Source organism: Amblyraja radiata, chromosome 21 (assembly GCF_010909765.2).
Source record: "Amblyraja radiata isolate CabotCenter1 chromosome 21, sAmbRad1.1.pri, whole genome shotgun sequence".
NCBI classification, from domain to species: Eukaryota; Metazoa; Chordata; class Chondrichthyes; order Rajiformes; family Rajidae; genus Amblyraja; species Amblyraja radiata.
The window spans coordinates 17,433,076-17,451,508 of NC_045976.1; the positions used below are offsets into that span (position 1 = coordinate 17,433,076).

At 37.4% G+C, this 18,433-nt stretch overlaps 1 protein-coding gene across 1 annotated transcript in view; it reads left to right on the plus strand.

Annotated features, from left to right (window-relative positions):
* LOC116984979 (mucin-2-like) overlaps positions 1-18,433 on the plus strand; it is a 221,466-nt gene that overhangs the window by 148,136 nt on the left and 54,897 nt on the right. Inside the window, exons 69-77 of the mRNA XM_033039340.1 lie at positions 585-638; positions 867-914; positions 4,392-4,439; positions 5,678-5,731; positions 12,102-12,155; positions 12,384-12,431; positions 15,909-15,956; positions 17,197-17,250; positions 17,480-17,527. Coding sequence (XP_032895231.1) covers positions 585-638; positions 867-914; positions 4,392-4,439; positions 5,678-5,731; positions 12,102-12,155; positions 12,384-12,431; positions 15,909-15,956; positions 17,197-17,250; positions 17,480-17,527 — 456 coding nt within the window. The remainder of the gene's footprint in view (positions 1-584; positions 639-866; positions 915-4,391; positions 4,440-5,677; positions 5,732-12,101; positions 12,156-12,383; positions 12,432-15,908; positions 15,957-17,196; positions 17,251-17,479; positions 17,528-18,433) is intronic.

The window sequence follows — 18,433 nt, forward strand, 5'->3', positions numbered from 1 at the left end:
TGTATCGCAAACTGCAAAACTTCCAGTATCAATCCTTGCTCGTTTCAATGTTGCACTCTGCATTTACAAAACAGATGCAATCTATGCACAGATTACAACACCATGTTCACTGTACTCTATGCATCTCTTCAGTGATCTATTATTATGTCAGGATAATTTTATAAGAGGAGGTGCAACTGATGGTTTGCTCCATGTTATAACCTTGCGATGTTGTATTTGTGAACTGCACTTTAATCATTACTTTTGGTATCCTCTCCACCATGTCTTGTTCAAGTGACTCTTTCTGATTAGTGGCAAATGGAGATAGTATTTTGGCGAGACGAGCAGGTTGAGTAAAACAAATCTTTATTTGTAAACGACAAGCAAAAAGAAATATAGGAAAACTGCGTGCTGGGTCAGCCAAATATATTAAAGCTCCTGTTACCTGGATGGAGCTCGATCAACTGAGGAACCAAAAGCCTGCGAAAACACATCCTCGATCACGTGATGGAGCCAGCTAATAGCGAGCGATCACTTTGACTCAAGCCACCACTGTGTTCCGCTACAGTATACAGCATTTTTTAATACTTTCCCTTGTTATCCAGCAGAGCCAACTACAACCAAAGTAACAACAACTCCCTCTACCAGTTCCACAATTGGTGAGTTTTTATTTCAGTAGAATCAACAAGTAATTACAAAAGCAAATGATGAGAGTATTTGACACAAATATATTAACATTAACTTGCATTTCAAGTTGCACCTGAAAAGTAGACAAAAAAAATCAATGACCATATTGTCTAGTAAGGTTAATAAAGTTTTGAAAAATATCACATGAGTAAAGAGAGTTTCTTTTACCAATGTTGAAATTCTTACTTTTGTTTTCCCAGTTACAACTACATCAACAGAACATCCCCCTCCTCCCAGTTCCACACCTGGTAAGTGAAGGATTTGTTCAAATGACATCAGAAATGCATGTTCTACTAGAAATGCAAGCACATATCAATCCTTATTTAGTATTTTCAATGTTGCACCTTCTGCGAAAGTAGTACTCTTAGGCTGACATATTATAAATCGACAAATACAACAGTACAGCACAGGACCACAGTCCACAGTATCTCCAGTCCACAGTATCTGTGCCGAACATTTTATATAAAATGTTAAAAATCTTAATACGGTAATCTCAATTCCATTTTCCCCCACTCACCTTAAAGCTGTGCCCTCTAGGCTTTGACATTTCTGTCCTGGAAATAACACTCTACCCTATTTATGCATCTCATATTTCCAGACGCAACCATCAGGTGCTCCCTCAACTTCTGATCTTCTTGAGAAAACAATCCAATATTACCAACCGAACAACAAATATCTTACATTAGGCAGCATTCTGGTAAACCTGTCCTTTACACTCTCCAAAGCCTTCAAATGCTTCCTGTGTGCGGAGACAAAAACTGCACGCAATACTTCAAATGTGGCCTAACCAAAGAACAACGACACTGTAACATGACTTCCAAACTCTTTCAGAACTACAAAGAAAAACAAGGACAGCTTCAATTCTTGATTTAAAAAAAATGTATACAACAATGACCCCAACCATCCCATTCCAATCACTCATTACTCTTGACTCAACCAAAATTATTTCTGAAATATTGGTCAAAAATTTGGTGCAAAAATGCTCCAAAATAAGGCTCAGAATGCACCAGCGAGCATCTAAAACCCCAGAGCTTCCAGGGCCCTTAAGCGGGCGCTAGGTGCACTTATTTCACGTAAAAATTTTGTATTTCTGCCATGCCACCCCCCTTTTTGAAAAGCTTCGTAAGGGCCTGGTGTATGCTATTTTTGACTGTCATAGGCCTTTCTTACATATGCTGTCACAGCGCACTGTAGTCTCTAAACAACAGTTCAGTAATTTTCCTTGCCTTTCATTTCAGAATAATATTGTTTTAAGCTGATAACTCGACACTAGCACTAGCAATAAATAAAAAGCACAGCTTTCCAGCCCTTATCTCGTTGGCCATGCTCAGCAGCACATCGGTGTCAATCTGGTGGACTCTTCCATCTTATCAACCTATGAAAACAATAATATCAAATATTAACTTCACCACCTATGTCACCACTTTCAGGAGAGTTGATTGTGAAACACAACAGATTTTTTATTCCATAGAATGCTTGACAAAATCATTTATGGATGATGATTAATTGTGTTTGTTTGTATTCTTTCCCTTTGTTCTTTGTCTAATAAATTGAAAAAGTGCTTCTGAAACAAACATTTGCTGCTGCGTTTCTAACTGTGCATGTGTTCATTTATATTTTTTCTTTTGATGCATTAATTACCAAATAGTTGACTCTCATTACACCTGAACGTCATTTATAAATAACCGTCTAGGGTGTCAGTCATCACTGCTGGGTATCAATCAACTACAATTTTTCCATTTTCCACCACCACCCCTGGCAATGTGTTCCAGACTCCCACCACCCTCTGTGCAGAAGAAAAACTTGCCCCACACATCTCAATTATTTTTCCCCCACTTCCCCCCACACCTTATAGCTATGCTTTCTTGTGTTGGTCATTTCCACATTGTAGATTGGTTGATGCATGCATGATGCATATATAGGTTACCATCACTAACCCTGCCTTGCTGTATCATTTATATTAACACCTACTTCCTATGCTACGCAGTTCGATAGCAGACAGGATGCAGTGACTATTATCATGCTGTTAAGTCTGTATGTGGATTAAAGATTATCTTAAATTACGTGTTGTGTAGATGTCATATTTACACACACTGGGAAAAAAAGTTCTGAATTTGTATTCTATCTACGCCTCTCATAATTTTATAAACAGTACTTCTATCAAGTCTCTCCTCACTGGCTGAAGTTCCAGAGAACCTCTGGATGATGTTACTGAGATGGTTGTGTGAATCTGATTTCAAAATGCTCATCAACTTATCTACAAAATATTACCAGCATTTGATTGTAATTTAATACTTGGATCTTGCATGGATGGCAATACACAACTGACATTTTCTATTTGAATCTTTGACAGATTTCACCTAAAAATTGCCACTTTGTATATTGTGCTGGTTAATATTCTTCCATTTTCACTTTTCCGATGAAAGGAAATGGATTTAGCATTAGTAACCAATAATTTCCTATTTACGTTTAGGTAGAAAATAACTAATCAATGCATCCCCATCAACACTACTGGATTACTGTTGATTACAAATTATTCAGTTTTGAATGTTTTTCTCTTTCTTACAACAGTGACAGAAAGTACAACAACAACTACACCTATTTCCACTTCATCAACTGGTAAGTGATGGATTCATTCAGCAGAAATGGAAAACGTTTGTGAGGTTAAAAATAAAAGCACATATAAATTTCAGAGATGAGTCAACAATTTTTATGGCCAATAGACTCGGGTTGAAATTTTACGTGAGTGATGTGTAGTAATTTACACTGTAGCTTACTGATTTTGATTATTATTTGAAAAGGCAAAGTTCTCCCATTAGATCCACGAGTGGCTCCCAGCCAACCAAATGCAGTTTCTTAAAAGCAGTGAGACAAATTAGCTTGAATTTTTTCACTCCAGCTATTGTAACTGTAATAATTATTTTTTCACTTTTTCTATGATTTATCTGTGAAACAACTAAGGACTTCAACATGTTCTGAGATGTGGGATGTTAAGGAGGTGTGCAACAGTTTTCAATGTTTTTCTTTGTTCCCCAGCAGTGACAACTACAACAAGTGGAACAACAACTGCATCCACGACAAAGTCGACAACAGGTAGGAGGTGACAGATCAATCGAATTATCAACTGATCACACATTAGACCGTTTGGCATTTGAAACCATGGCACTGTTGTATAACAACACAGCAGCTAATCCCTCTCTTCTGCCTATTCCATACGGCACTGCCATTTTCATTATTTTAAAGATTTGGAAAAAGTAAGAACTCACTGCTGGTTATTATCATTTTTTGTTCTCTTCACATTCAGTACACCTACATAAGTAATACAAAAGCAGATCATTTCCAGACATGACTATTGAAATGTATGGGGTGTCAGTTTGGATCAGAGTTTGCCTGTTAAGATTCAGATAAGGATTTTCATCTCTTAAGGGGTTATGAATCATCCATGTACTCCACATCACAAAGCTGTGGTCGTTGAATCTTTCTTCTTCTTTTTCCAGTTACAACTGCAAACTTACTAATCAACCCATGTACATTGAATAATATAGAAATGGACAAGATATTTCCCTATATCACATAATTTGAAGCAAGTGAGCATTGATTTGGATCAGAGTTTGCCTGTTACAGATCGAGATAAGAAGAAGTTTCAACTCTAAAGGGGTTATCAATCATCAGTGTACTCGACATCAGAAAGCTGTAGCGCTGAATTTTTATTTTTATTTTCGCAGGTACAACTACATCAACAACACATCACCCCCCTCCCAGTACCACATCTGGTAATTGAAGTATTTGTTCAAAAGTATTTGTTCAAATGCACGTTTCACTAGAAAAGCAAGCACATGTCAATCCTTATTTAGAATATTCAACATTGGAATTTTTGCGAAAGTAGTACCCTGAGGCTGATATATTATGAATCGACAAATAGAGCAGTAGAGCACAGGACCGGACGCTTCAGTCCACCGTATCTGTTCCGAACATGAAGCACTTTCCATTTAAAAAAAAGTTACAAATCTTAATAAGGTAATCTCCATTACATTCTCGCCACCCATATTAGAGCTATTCCCTCTAGCCTTTAACATTTCTACCCTGGGAATAACACTCTACCCTATTTATGCCTCATGTATTTCCATACCCAACTATCAGGTGTCCCCTCAACCTGAAATTCTCGAGAAAACAATCCAATTTTGTCCGACCGTCTAATACCTAATATTCTCAATTAAGCAACATTCTGTCAACCTGTTCCTTACACTCTCCAATGCCTTCAAATCTTTTTGCATGTGGAGACCAAAACTGTACGCAATACTTCATATATGGCCTAACCAAAGTTCTATAACGTTGTTAGCAAATCCTCACTTTTCCGGAACTCTGCCAATATTGGTGTGATCAGCAAACTTACTAATCAATCCATTAACTTCCCAGGCTTTTTAAATTGTATCGCAAACTGCAAAACTTCCAGTATCAATCCTTGCTCGTTTCAATGTTGCACTCTGCATTTACAAAACAGATGCAATCTATGCACAGATTACAACACCATGTTCACTGTACTCTATGCATCTCTTCAGTGATCTATTATTATGTCAGGATAATTTTATAAGAGGAGGTGCAACTGATGGTTTGCTCCATGTTATAACCTTGCGATGTTGTATTTGTGAACTGCACTTTAATCATTACTTTTGGTATCCTCTCCACCATGTCTTGTTCAAGTGACTCTTTCTGATTAGTGGCAAATGGAGATAGTATTTTGGCGAGACGAGCAGGTTGAGTAAAACAAATCTTTATTTGTAAACGACAAGCAAAAAGAAATATAGGAAAACTGCGTGCTGGGTCAGCCAAATATATTAAAGCTCCTGTTACCTGGATGGAGCTCGATCAACTGAGGAACCAAAAGCCTGCGAAAACACATCCTCGATCACGTGATGGAGCCAGCTAATAGCGAGCGATCACTTTGCCTCAAGCCACCACTGTGTTCCGCTACAGTATACAGCATTTTTTAATACTTTCCCTTGTTATCCAGCAGAGCCAACTACAACCAAAGTAACAACAACTCCCTCTACCAGTTCCACAATTGGTGAGTTTTTATTTCAGGAGAATCAACAAGTAATTACAAAAGCAAATGATGAGAGTATTTGACACAAATATATTAACATAAACTTGCATTTCAAGTTGCACCTGAAAAGTAGACAAAAAAAATCAATGACCATATTGTCTAGTAAGGTTAATAAAGTTTTGAAAAATATCACATGAGTAAAGAGAGTTTCTTTTACCAATGTTGAAATTCTTACTTTTGTTTTTCCCAGTTACAACTACATCAACAGAACGTCCCCCTCCTCCCAGTTCCACACCTGGTAAGTGAAGTATTTGTTCAAATGACATCAGAAATGCATGTTCTACTAGAAATGCAAGCACATATCAATCCTTATTTAGTATTTTCAATGTTGCACCTTCTGCGAAAGTAGTACTCTTAGGCTGACATATTATAAATCGACAAATACAACAGTACAGCACAGGACCACAGTCCACAGTATCTCCAGTCCACAGTATCTGTGCCGAACATTTTATATAAAATGTTAAAAATCTTAATACGGTAATCTCAATTCCATTTTCCCCCACTCACCTTAAAGCTGTGCCCTCTAGGCTTTGACATTTCTGTCTTGGAAATAACACTCTACCCTATTTATGCATCTCATATTTCCAGACGCAACCATCAGGTGCTCCCTCAACTTCTGATCTTCTTGAGAAAACAATCCAATATTACCAACCGAACAACAAATATCTTACATTAGGCAGCATTCTGGTAAACCTGTCCTTTACACTCTCCAAAGCCTTCAAATGCTTCCTGTGTGCGGAGACAAAAACTGCACGCAATACTTCAAATATGGCCTAACCAAAGAACAACAACACTGTAACATGACTTCCAAACTCTTTCAGAACTACAAAGAAAAACAAGGACAGCTTCAATTCTTGATTTAAAAAAAATGTATACAACAATGACCCCAATCATCCCATTCCAACCACTCATTACTCTTGACTCAACAAAAATTATTTCTGAAATATTGGTCAAAAATTTGGTGCAAAAATGCTCCAAAATAAGGCTCAGAATGCACCAGCGAGCATCTAAAACCCCAGAGCTTCCAGGGCCCTTAAGCGGGCGCTAGGTGCACTTATTTCACGTAAAAAGTTTGTATTTCTGCCATGCCACCCCCCTTTTTGAAAAGCTTCGTAAGGGCCTGGTGTATGTTATTTTTGACTGTCATAGGCCTTTCTTACATATGCTGTCACAGCGCACTGTAGTCTCTAAACAACAGTTCAGTAATTTTCCTTGCCTTTCATTTCAGAATAATATTGTTTTAAGCTGATAACTCGACACTAGCACTAGCAATAAATAAAAAGCGCAGCTTTCCAGCCCTTATCTCATTGGCCATGCTCAGCAGCACATCGGTGTCAATCTGGTGGACTCTTCCATCTTATCAACCTATGAAAACAAGAATACCAAATATTAACTTCACCACCTATGTCACCACTTTCAGGAGAGTTGATTGTGAAACACAACAGATTTTTTATTCCATAGAATGCTTGACAAAATCATTTATGGATGATGATTAATTGTGTTTGTTTGTATTCTTTCCCTTTGTTCTTTGTGTAATAAATTCAAAAAGTACTTCTGAAACAACCATTTGCTGCTGCGTTTCTAACTGTGCATGTGTTCATTTATATTTTTTCTTTTGATGCATTAATTACCAAATAGTTGACTCTCATTACACCTGAACGTCATTTATAAATAACCGTCTAGGGTGTCAGTCATCACTGCTGGGTATCAATCAACTACAATTTTTCCATTTTCCACCACCACCCCTGGCAATGTGTTCCAGACTCCCAACACCCTCTGTGCAAAAGAAAAACTTGCCCCACACATCTCAATTATTTTTCCCCCACTTCCCCCCACACCTTATAGCTATGCTTTCATGTGTTGGTCATTTCCACATTGTAGATTGGTTGATGCATGCATGATGCATATATAGGTTACCATCACTAACCCTGCCTTGCTGTATCATTTATATTAACACCTACTTCCTATGCTACGCAGTTCGATAGCAGACAGGATGCAGTGACTACTATCATGCTGTTAAGTCTGTATGTGGATTAAAGATTATCTTAAATTACGTGTTGTGTAGATGTCATATTTACACACACTGGGAAAAAAAGTTCTGAATTTGTATTCTATCTACGCCTCTCATAATTTTATAAACAGTACTTCTATCAAGTCTCTCCTCACTGGCTGAAGTTCCAGAGAACCTCTGGATGATGTTACTGAGATGGTTGTGTGAATCTGATTTCAAAATGCTCATCAACTTATCTACAAAATATTACCAGCATTTGATTGTAATTTAATACTTGGATCTTGCATGGATGGCAATACACAACTGACATTTTCTATTTGAATCTTTGACAGATTTCACCTAAAAATTGCCACTTTGTATATTGTGCTGGTTAATATTCTTCCATTTTCACTTTTCCGATGAAAGGAAATGGATTTAGCATTAGTAACCAATAATTTCCTATTTACGCTTAGGTAGAAAATAACTAATCAATGCATCCCCATCAACACTACTGGATTACTGTTGATTACAAATTATTCAGTTTTGAATGTTTTTCTCTTTCTTACAACAGTGACAGAAAGTACAACAACAACTACACCTATTTCCACTTCATCAACTGGTAAGTGATGGATTCATTCAGCAGAAATGGAAAACGTTTGTGAGGTTAAAAATAAAAGCACATATAAATTTCAGAGATGAGTCAACAATTTTTATGGCCAATAGACTCGGGTTGAAATTTTACGTGAGTGGTGTGTAGTAATTTACACTGTAGCTTACTGATTTTGATTATTCTTTGAAAAGGCAAAGTTCTCCCATTAGATCCACGAGTGGCTCCCAGCCAACCAAATGCAGTTTCTTAAAAGCAGTGAGACAAATTAGCTTGAATTTTTTCACTCCAGCTATTGTAACTGTAATAATTATTTTTTCATTTTTTCTATGATTTATCTGTGAAACAACTAAGGACTTCAACATGTTCTGAGATGTGGGATGTTAAGGAGGTGTGCAACAGTTTTCAATGTTTTTCTTTGTTCCCCAGCAGTGACAACTACAACAAGTGGAACAACAACTGCATCCACGACAAAGTCGACAACAGGTAGGAGGTGACAGATCAATCGAATTATCAACTGATCACACATTAGACCGTTTGGCATTTGAAACCATGGCACTGTTTTATAACAACACAGCAGCTAATCCCTCTCTTCTGCCTATTCCAAACGGCACTGCCATTTTCATTATTTTAAAGATTTGGAAAAAGTAAGAACTCACTGCTGGTTATTATCATTTTTTGTTCTCTTCACATTCAGTACACCTACATGAGTAATACAAAAGCAAATCATTTCCAGACATGACTATTGAAATGTAGGGGGTGTCAGTTTGGATCAGAGTTTGCCTGTTAAGATTGAGATAAGGAGTTTCATCTCTTAAGGGGTTATGAATCATCCATGTACTCCACATCACAAAGCTGTGGTCGTTGAATCTTTCTTCTTCTTTTTCCAGTTACAACTGCAAACTTACTAATCAACCCATGTACATTGAATAATATAGAAATGGACAAGATATTTCCCTATATCACATAATTTGAAGCAAGTGAGCATTGATTTGGATCAGAGTTTGCCTTACAGATCGAGATAAGAAGAAGTTTCACCTCTAAAGGGGTTATCAATCATCAGTGTACTCGACATCAGAAAGTTGTAGCGCTGAATTTTTATTTTTATTTTCCAAGGTACAACTACATCAACAACACATCACCCCCCTCCCAGTACCCCATCTGGTAATTGAAGTATTTGTTCAAAAGTATTTGTTCAAATGCACGTTTCACTAGAAATGCAAGCACATGTCAATCCTTATTTAGAATATTCAACGTTGGAATATTTGCGAAAGTAGTACTCTGAGGCTGATATATTATGAATCGACAAATAGAGCAGTAGAGCACAGGACCAGACGCTTCAGTCCACCGTATCTGTTCCGAACATGAAGCACTTTCCATTTTAAAAAAAGTCACAAATCTTAATAAGGTAATCTCCATTACATTCTCCCCACTCATATTAGAGCTATTCCATCTAGCCTTTAACATTTCTACCCTGGGAATAACACTCTACCCTATTTATGTCTCATGTATTTCCATACCCAACTATCAGTTCTCCCATTAGATCCACGAGTGGCTCCCAGCCAACCAAATGCAGTTTCTTAAAAGCAGTGAGACAAATTAGCTTGAATTTTTTCACTCCAGCTATTGTAACTGTAATAATTATTTTTTCATTTTTTCTATGATTTATCTGTGAAACAACTAAGGACTTCAACATGTTCTGAGATGTGGGATGTTAAGGAGGTGTGCAACAGTTTTCAATGTTTTTCTTTGTTCCCCAGCAGTGACAACTACAACAAGTGGAACAACAACTGCATCCACGACAAAGTCGACAACAGGTAGGAGGTGACAGATCAATCGAATTATCAACTGATCACACATTAGACCGTTTGGCATTTGAAACCATGGCACTGTTTTATAACAACACAGCAGCTAATCCCTCTCTTCTGCCTATTCCATACGGCACTGCCATTTTCATTATTTTAAAGATTTGGAAAAAGTAAGAACTCACTGCTGGTTATTATCATTTTTTGTTCTCTTCACATTCAGTACACCTACATGAGTAATACAAAAGCAAATCATTTCCAGACATGACTATTGAAATGTAGGGGGTGTCAGTTTGGATCAGAGTTTGCCTGTTAAGATTGAGATAAGGAGTTTCATCTCTTAAGGGGTTATGAATCATCCATGTACTCCACATCACAAAGCTGTGGTCGTTGAATCTTTCTTCTTCTTTTTCCAGTTACAACTGCAAACTTACTAATCAACCCATGTACATTGAATAATATAGAAATGGACAAGATATTTCCCTATATCACATAATTTGAAGCAAGTGAGCATTGATTTGGATCAGAGTTTGCCTTACAGATCGAGATAAGAAGAAGTTTCACCTCTAAAGGGGTTATCAATCATCAGTGTACTCGACATCAGAAAGTTGTAGCGCTGAATTTTTATTTTTATTTTCCAAGGTACAACTACATCAACAACACATCAGCCCCTCCCAGTACCCCATCTGGTAATTGAAGTATTTGTTCAAAAGTATTTGTTCAAATGCACGTTTCACTAGAAATGCAAGCACATGTCAATCCTTATTTAGAATATTCAACGTTGGAATATTTGCGAAAGTAGTACTCTGAGGCTGATATATTATGAATCGACAAATAGAGCAGTAGAGCACAGGACCAGACGCTTCAGTCCACCGTATCTGTTCCGAACATGAAGCACTTTCCATTTAAAAAAAAGTCACAAATCTTAATAAGGTAATCTCCATTACATTCTCCCCACTCATATTAGAGCTATTCCATCTAGCCTTTAACATTTCTACCCTGGGAATAACACTCTACCCTATTTATGTCTCATGTATTTCCATACCCAACTATCAGGTGTCCCCTCAACTTCTGAAATTCTCGAGAAAACAATCCAATTTTATCCGACCGTCTAATACCTAATATTCTCAATTAAGCAACATTCTGTCAACCTGTTCCTTACACTCTCCAATGCCTTCAAATCTTTTTGCATGTGGAGACCAAAACTGTACGCAATACTTCATATACGGCCTAACCAAAGTTCTATAACGTTGTAAGCAAATCCTGACTTTTCCGGAACTCTGCCAATATTGGTGTGATCAGCAAACTTACTAATCAATCCATTAACTTCCCAGGCTTTTTGAATTGTATCGCAAACTGCAAAACTTCCAGTATCAATCCTTGCTCGTTTCAATGTTGCACTCTGCATTTACAAAACAGATGCAATCTATGCACAGATTACAACACCATGTTCACTGTACTCTATGCATCTCTTCAGTGATCTATTATTATGTCAGAATAATTTTATAAGAGGAGGTGCAACTGATGGTTTGCTCCATGTTATAACCTTGCTATGTTGTATTTGTGAACTGCACTTTAATCATTACTTTTGGTATCCTCTCCACCATGTCTTGTTCAAGTGACTCTTTCTGATTAGTGGCAAATGCAGATAGTATTTTGGCGAGACGAGCAGGTTGAGTAAAACAAATCTTTATTTGTAAACGACAAGCAAAAAGAAATATAGGAAAACTGCGTGCTGGGTCAGCCAAATATATTAAAGCTCCTGTTACCTGGATGGAGCTCGATCAACTGAGGAACCAAAAGCCTGCGAAAACACATCCTCGATCACGTGATGGAGCCAGCTAATAGCGAGCGATCACTTTGACTCAAGCCACCACTGTGTTCCGCTACAGTATACAGCATTTTTTAATACTTTCCCTTGTTATCCAGCAGAGCCAACTACAACCAAAGTAACAACAACTCCCTCTACCAGTTCCACAATTGGTGAGTTTTTATTTCAGTAGAATCAACAAGTAATTACAAAAGCAAATGATGAGAGTATTTGACACAAATATATTAACATTAACTTGCATTTCAAGTTGCACCTGAAAAGTAGACAAAAAAAATCAATGACCATATTGTCTAGTAAGGTTAATAAAGTTTTGAAAAATATCACATGAGTAAAGAGAGTTTCTTTTACCAATGTTGAAATTCTTACTTTTGTTTTCCCAGTTACAACTACATCAACAGAACATCCCCCTCCTCCCAGTTCCACACCTGGTAAGTGAAGGATTTGTTCAAATGACATCAGAAATGCATGTTCTACTAGAAATGCAAGCACATATCAATCCTTATTTAGTATTTTCAATGTTGCACCTTCTGCGAAAGTAGTACTCTTAGGCTGACATATTATAAATCGACAAATACAACAGTACAGCACAGGACCACAGTCCACAGTATCTCCAGTCCACAGTATCTGTGCCGAACATTTTATATAAAATGTTAAAAATCTTAATACGGTAATCTCAATTCCATTTTCCCCCACTCACCTTAAAGCTGTGCCCTCTAGGCTTTGACATTTCTGTCCTGGAAATAACACTCTACCCTATTTATGCATCTCATATTTCCAGACGCAACCATCAGGTGCTCCCTCAACTTCTGATCTTCTTGAGAAAACAATCCAATATTACCAACCGAACAACAAATATCTTACATTAGGCAGCATTCTGGTAAACCTGTCCTTTACACTCTCCAAAGCCTTCAAATGCTTCCTGTGTGCGGAGACAAAAACTGCACGCAATACTTCAAATGTGGCCTAACCAAAGAACAACGACACTGTAACATGACTTCCAAACTCTTTCAGAACTACAAAGAAAAACAAGGACAGCTTCAATTCTTGATTTAAAAAAAATGTATACAACAATGACCCCAACCATCCCATTCCAACCACTCATTACTCTTGACTCAACCAAAATTATTTCTGAAATATTGGTCAAAAATTTGGTGCAAAAATGCTCCAAAATAAGGCTCAGAATGCACCAGCGAGCATCTAAAACCCCAGAGCTTCCAGGGCCCTTAAGCGGGCGCTAGGTGCACTTATTTCACGTAAAAATTTTGTATTTCTGCCAGGCCACCCCCCTTTTTGAAAAGCTTCGTAAGGGCCTGGTGTATGCTATTTTTGACTGTCATAGGCCTTTCTTACATATGCTGTCACAGCGCACTGTAGTCTCTAAACAACAGTTCAGTAATTTTCCTTGCCTTTCATTTCAGAATAATATTGTTTTAAGCTGATAACTCGACACTAGCACTAGCAATAAATAAAAAGCACAGCTTTCCAGCCCTTATCTCGTTGGCCATGCTCAGCAGCACATCGGTGTCAATCTGGTGGACTCTTCCATCTTATCAACCTATGAAAACAATAATATCAAATATTAACTTCACCACCTATGTCACCACTTTCAGGAGAGTTGATTGTGAAACACAACAGATTTTTTATTCCATAGAATGCTTGACAAAATCATTTATGGATGATGATTAATTGTGTTTGTTTGTATTCTTTCCCTTTGTTCTTTGTCTAATAAATTGAAAAAGTGCTTCTGAAACAAACATTTGCTGCTGCGTTTCTAACTGTGCATGTGTTCATTTATATTTTTTCTTTTGATGCATTAATTACCAAATAGTTGACTCTCATTACACCTGAACGTCATTTATAAATAACCGTCTAGGGTGTCAGTCATCACTGCTGGGTATCAATCAACTACAATTTTTCCATTTTCCACCACCACCCCTGGCAATGTGTTCCAGACTCCCACCACCCTCTGTGCAGAAGAAAAACTTGCCCCACACATCTCAATTATTTTTCCCCCACTTCCCCCCACACCTTATAGCTATGCTTTCTTGTGTTGGTCATTTCCACATTGTAGATTGGTTGATGCATGCATGATGCATATATAGGTTACCATCACTAACCCTGCCTTGCTGTATCATTTATATTAACACCTACTTCCTATGCTACGCAGTTCGATAGCAGACAGGATGCAGTGACTATTATCATGCTGTTAAGTCTGTATGTGGATTAAAGATTATCTTAAATTACGTGTTGTGTAGATGTCATATTTACACACACTGGGAAAAAAAGTTCTGAATTTGTATTCTATCTACGCCTCTCATAATTTTATAAACAGTACTTCTATCAAGTCTCTCCTCACTGGCTGAAGTTCCAGAGAACCTCTGGATGATGTTACTGAGATGGTTGTGTGAATCTGATTTCAAAATGCTCATCAACTTATCTACAAAATATTACCAGCATTTGATTGTAATTTAATACTTGGATCTTGCATGGATGGCAATACACAACTGACATTTTCTATTTGAATCTTTGACAGATTTCACCTAAAAATTGCCACTTTGTATATTGTGCTGGTTAATATTCTTCCATTTTCACTTTTCCGATGAAAGGAAATGGATTTAGCATTAGTAACCAATAATTTCCTATTTACGTTTAGGTAGAAAATAACTAATCAATGCATCCCCATCAACACTACTGGATTACTGTTGATTACAAATTATTCAGTTTTGAATGTTTTTCTCTTTCTTACAACAGTGACAGAAAGTACAACAACAACTACACCTATTTCCACTTCATCAACTGGTAAGTGATGGATTCATTCAGCAGAAATGGAAAACGTTTGTGAGGTTAAAAATAAAAGCACATATAAATTTCAGAGATGAGTCAACAATTTTTATGGCCAATAGACTCGGGTTGAAATTTTACGTGAGTGATGTGTAGTAATTTACACTGTAGCTTACTGATTTTGATTATTATTTGAAAAGGCAAAGTTCTCCCATTAGATCCACGAGTGGCTCCCAGCCAACCAAATGCAGTTTCTTAAAAGCAGTGAGACAAATTAGCTTGAATTTTTTCACTCCAGCTATTGTAACTGTAATAATTATTTTTTCACTTTTTCTATGATTTATCTGTGAAACAACTAAGGACTTCAACATGTTCTGAGATGTGGGATGTTAAGGAGGTGTGCAACAGTTTTCAATGTTTTTCTTTGTTCCCCAGCAGTGACAACTACAACAAGTGGAACAACAACTGCATCCACGACAAAGTCGACAACAGGTAGGAGGTGGCAGATCAATCGAATTATCAACTGATCACACATTAGACCGTTTGGCATTTGAAACCATGGCACTGTTGTATAACAACACAGCAGCTAATCCCTCACTTCTGCCTATTCCATACGGCACTGCCATTTTCATTATTTTAAAGATTTGGAAAAAGTAAGAACTCACTGCTGGTTATTATCATTTTTTGTTCTCTTCACATTCAGTACACCTACATAAGTAATACAAAAGCAGATCATTTCCAGACATGACTATTGAAATGTATGGGGTGTCAGTTTGGATCAGAGTTTGCCTGTTAAGATTCAGATAAGGAGTTTCATCTCTTAAGGGGTTATGAATCATCCATGTACTCCACATCACAAAGCTGTGGTCGTTGAATCTTTCTTCTTCTTTTTCCAGTTACAACTGCAAACTTACTAATCAACCCATGTACATTGAATAATATAGAAATGGACAAGATATTTCCCTATATCACATAATTTGAAGCAAGTGAGCATTGATTTGGATCAGAGTTTGCCTGTTACAGATCGAGATAAGAAGAAGTTTCAACTCTAAAGGGGTTATCAATCATCAGTGTACTCGACATCAGAAAGCTGTAGCGCTGAATTTTTATTTTTATTTTCCCAGGTACAACTACATCAACAACACATCACCCCCCTCCCAGTACCACATCTGGTAATTGAAGTATTTGTTCAAAAGTATTTGTTCAAATGCACGTTTCACTAGAAAAGCAAGCACATGTCAATCCTTATTTAGAATATTCAACATTGGAATTTTTGCGAAAGTAGTACCCTGAGGCTGATATATTATGAATCGACAAATAGAGCAGTAGAGCACAGGACCAGACGCTTCAGTCCACCGTATCTGTTCCGAACATGAAGCACTTTCCATTTAAAAAAAAGTTACAAATCTTAATAAGGTAATCTCCATTACATTCTCCCCACCCATATTAGAGCTATTCCCTCTAGCCTTTAACATTTCTACCCTGGGAATAACACTCTACCCTATTTATGCCTCATGTATTTCCATACCCAACTATCAGGTGTCCCCTCAACTTCTGAAATTCTCGAGAAAACAATCCAATTTTGTCCGACCGTCTAATACCTAATATTCTCAATTAAGCAACATTCTGTCAACCTGTTCCTTACACTATCCAATGCCTTCAAATCTTTTTGCATGTGGAGACCAAAACTGTACGCAATAGTTCATATATGGCCTAACCAAAGTTCTATAACGTTGTTAGCAAATCCTCACTTTTCCGGAACTCTGCCAATATTGGTGTGATCAGCAAACTTACTAATCAATCCATTAACTTCCCAGGCTTTTTAAATTGTATCGCAAACTGCAAAACTTCCAGTATCAATCCTTGCTCGTTTCAATGTTGCACTCTGCATTTACAAAACAGATGCAATCTATGCACAGATTACAACACCATGTTCACTGTACTCTATGCATCTCTTCAGTGATCTATTATTATGTCAGGATAATTTTATAAGAGGAGGTGCAACTGATGGTTTGCTCCATGTTATAACCTTGCGATGTTGTATTTGTGGACTGCACTTTAATCATTACTTTTGGTATCCTCTCCACCATGTCTTGTTCAAGTGACTCTTTCTGATTAGTGGCAAATGGAGATAGTATTTTGGCGAGACGAGCAGGTTGAGTAAAACAAATCTTTATTTGTAAACGACAAGCAAAAAGAAATATAGGAAAACTGCGTGCTGGGTCAGCCAAATATATTAAAGCTCCTGTTACCTGGATGGAGCTCGATCAACTGAGGAACCAAAAGCCTGCGAAAACACATCCTCGATCACGTGATGGAGCCAGCTAATAGCGAGCGATCACTTTGCCTCAAGCCACCACTGTGTTCCGCTACAGTATACAGCATTTTTTAATACTTTCCCTTGTTATCCAGCAGAGCCAACTACAACCAAAGTAACAACAACTCCCTCTACCAGTTCCACAATTGGTGAGTTTTTATTTCACGAGAATCAACAAGTAATTACAAAAGCAAATGATGAGAGTATTTGACACAAATATATTAACATAAACTTGCATTTCAAGTTGCACCTGAAAAGTAGTCAAAAAAAATCAATGACCATATTGTCTAGTAAGGTTAATAAAGTTTTGAAAAATATCACATGAGTAAAGAGAGTTTCTTTTACCAATGTTGAAATTCTTACTTTTGTTTTTCCCAGTTACAACTACATCAACAGAACATCCCCCTCCTCCCAGTTCCACACCTGGTAAGTGAAGTATTTGTTCAAATGACATCAGAAATGCATGTTCTACTAGAAATGCAAGCACATATCAATCCTTATTTAGTATTTTCAATGTTGCACCTTCTGCGAAAGTAGTACTCTTAGGCTGACATATTATAAATCGACAAATACAACAGTACAGCACAGGACCACAGTCCACAGTATCTCCAGTCCACAGTATCTGTGCCGAACATTTTATATAAAATGTTAAAAATCTTAATACGGTAATCTCAATTCCATTTTCCCCCACTCACCTTAAAGCTGTGCCCTCTAGGCTTTGACATTTCTGTCTTGGAAATAACACTCTACCCTATTTATGCATCTCATATTTCCAGACGCAACCATCAGGTGCTCCCTCAACTTCTGATCTTCTTGAGAAAACAATCCAATATTACCAACCGAACAACAAATATCTTACATTAGGCAGCATTCTGGTAAACCTGTCCTTTACACTCTCCAAAGCCTTCAAATGCTTCCTGTGTGCGGAGACAAAAACTGCACGCAATACTTCAAATATGGCCTAACCAAAGAACAACAACACTGTAACATGACTTCCAAACTCTTTCAGAACTACAAAGAAAAACAAGGACAGCTTCAATTCTTGATTTAAAAAAAATGTATACAACAATGACCCCAATCATCCCATTCCAACCACTCATTACTCTTGACTCAACCAAAATTATTTCTGAAATATTGGTCAAAAATTTGGTGCAAAAATGCTCCAAAATAAGGCTCAGAATGCACCAGCGAGCATCTAAAACCCCAGAGCTTCCAGGGCCCTTAAGCGGGCGCTAGGTGCACTTATTTCACGTAAAAAGTTTGTATTTCTGCCATGCCACCCCCCTTTTTGAAAAGCTTCGTAAGGGCCTGGTGTATGTTATTTTTGACTGT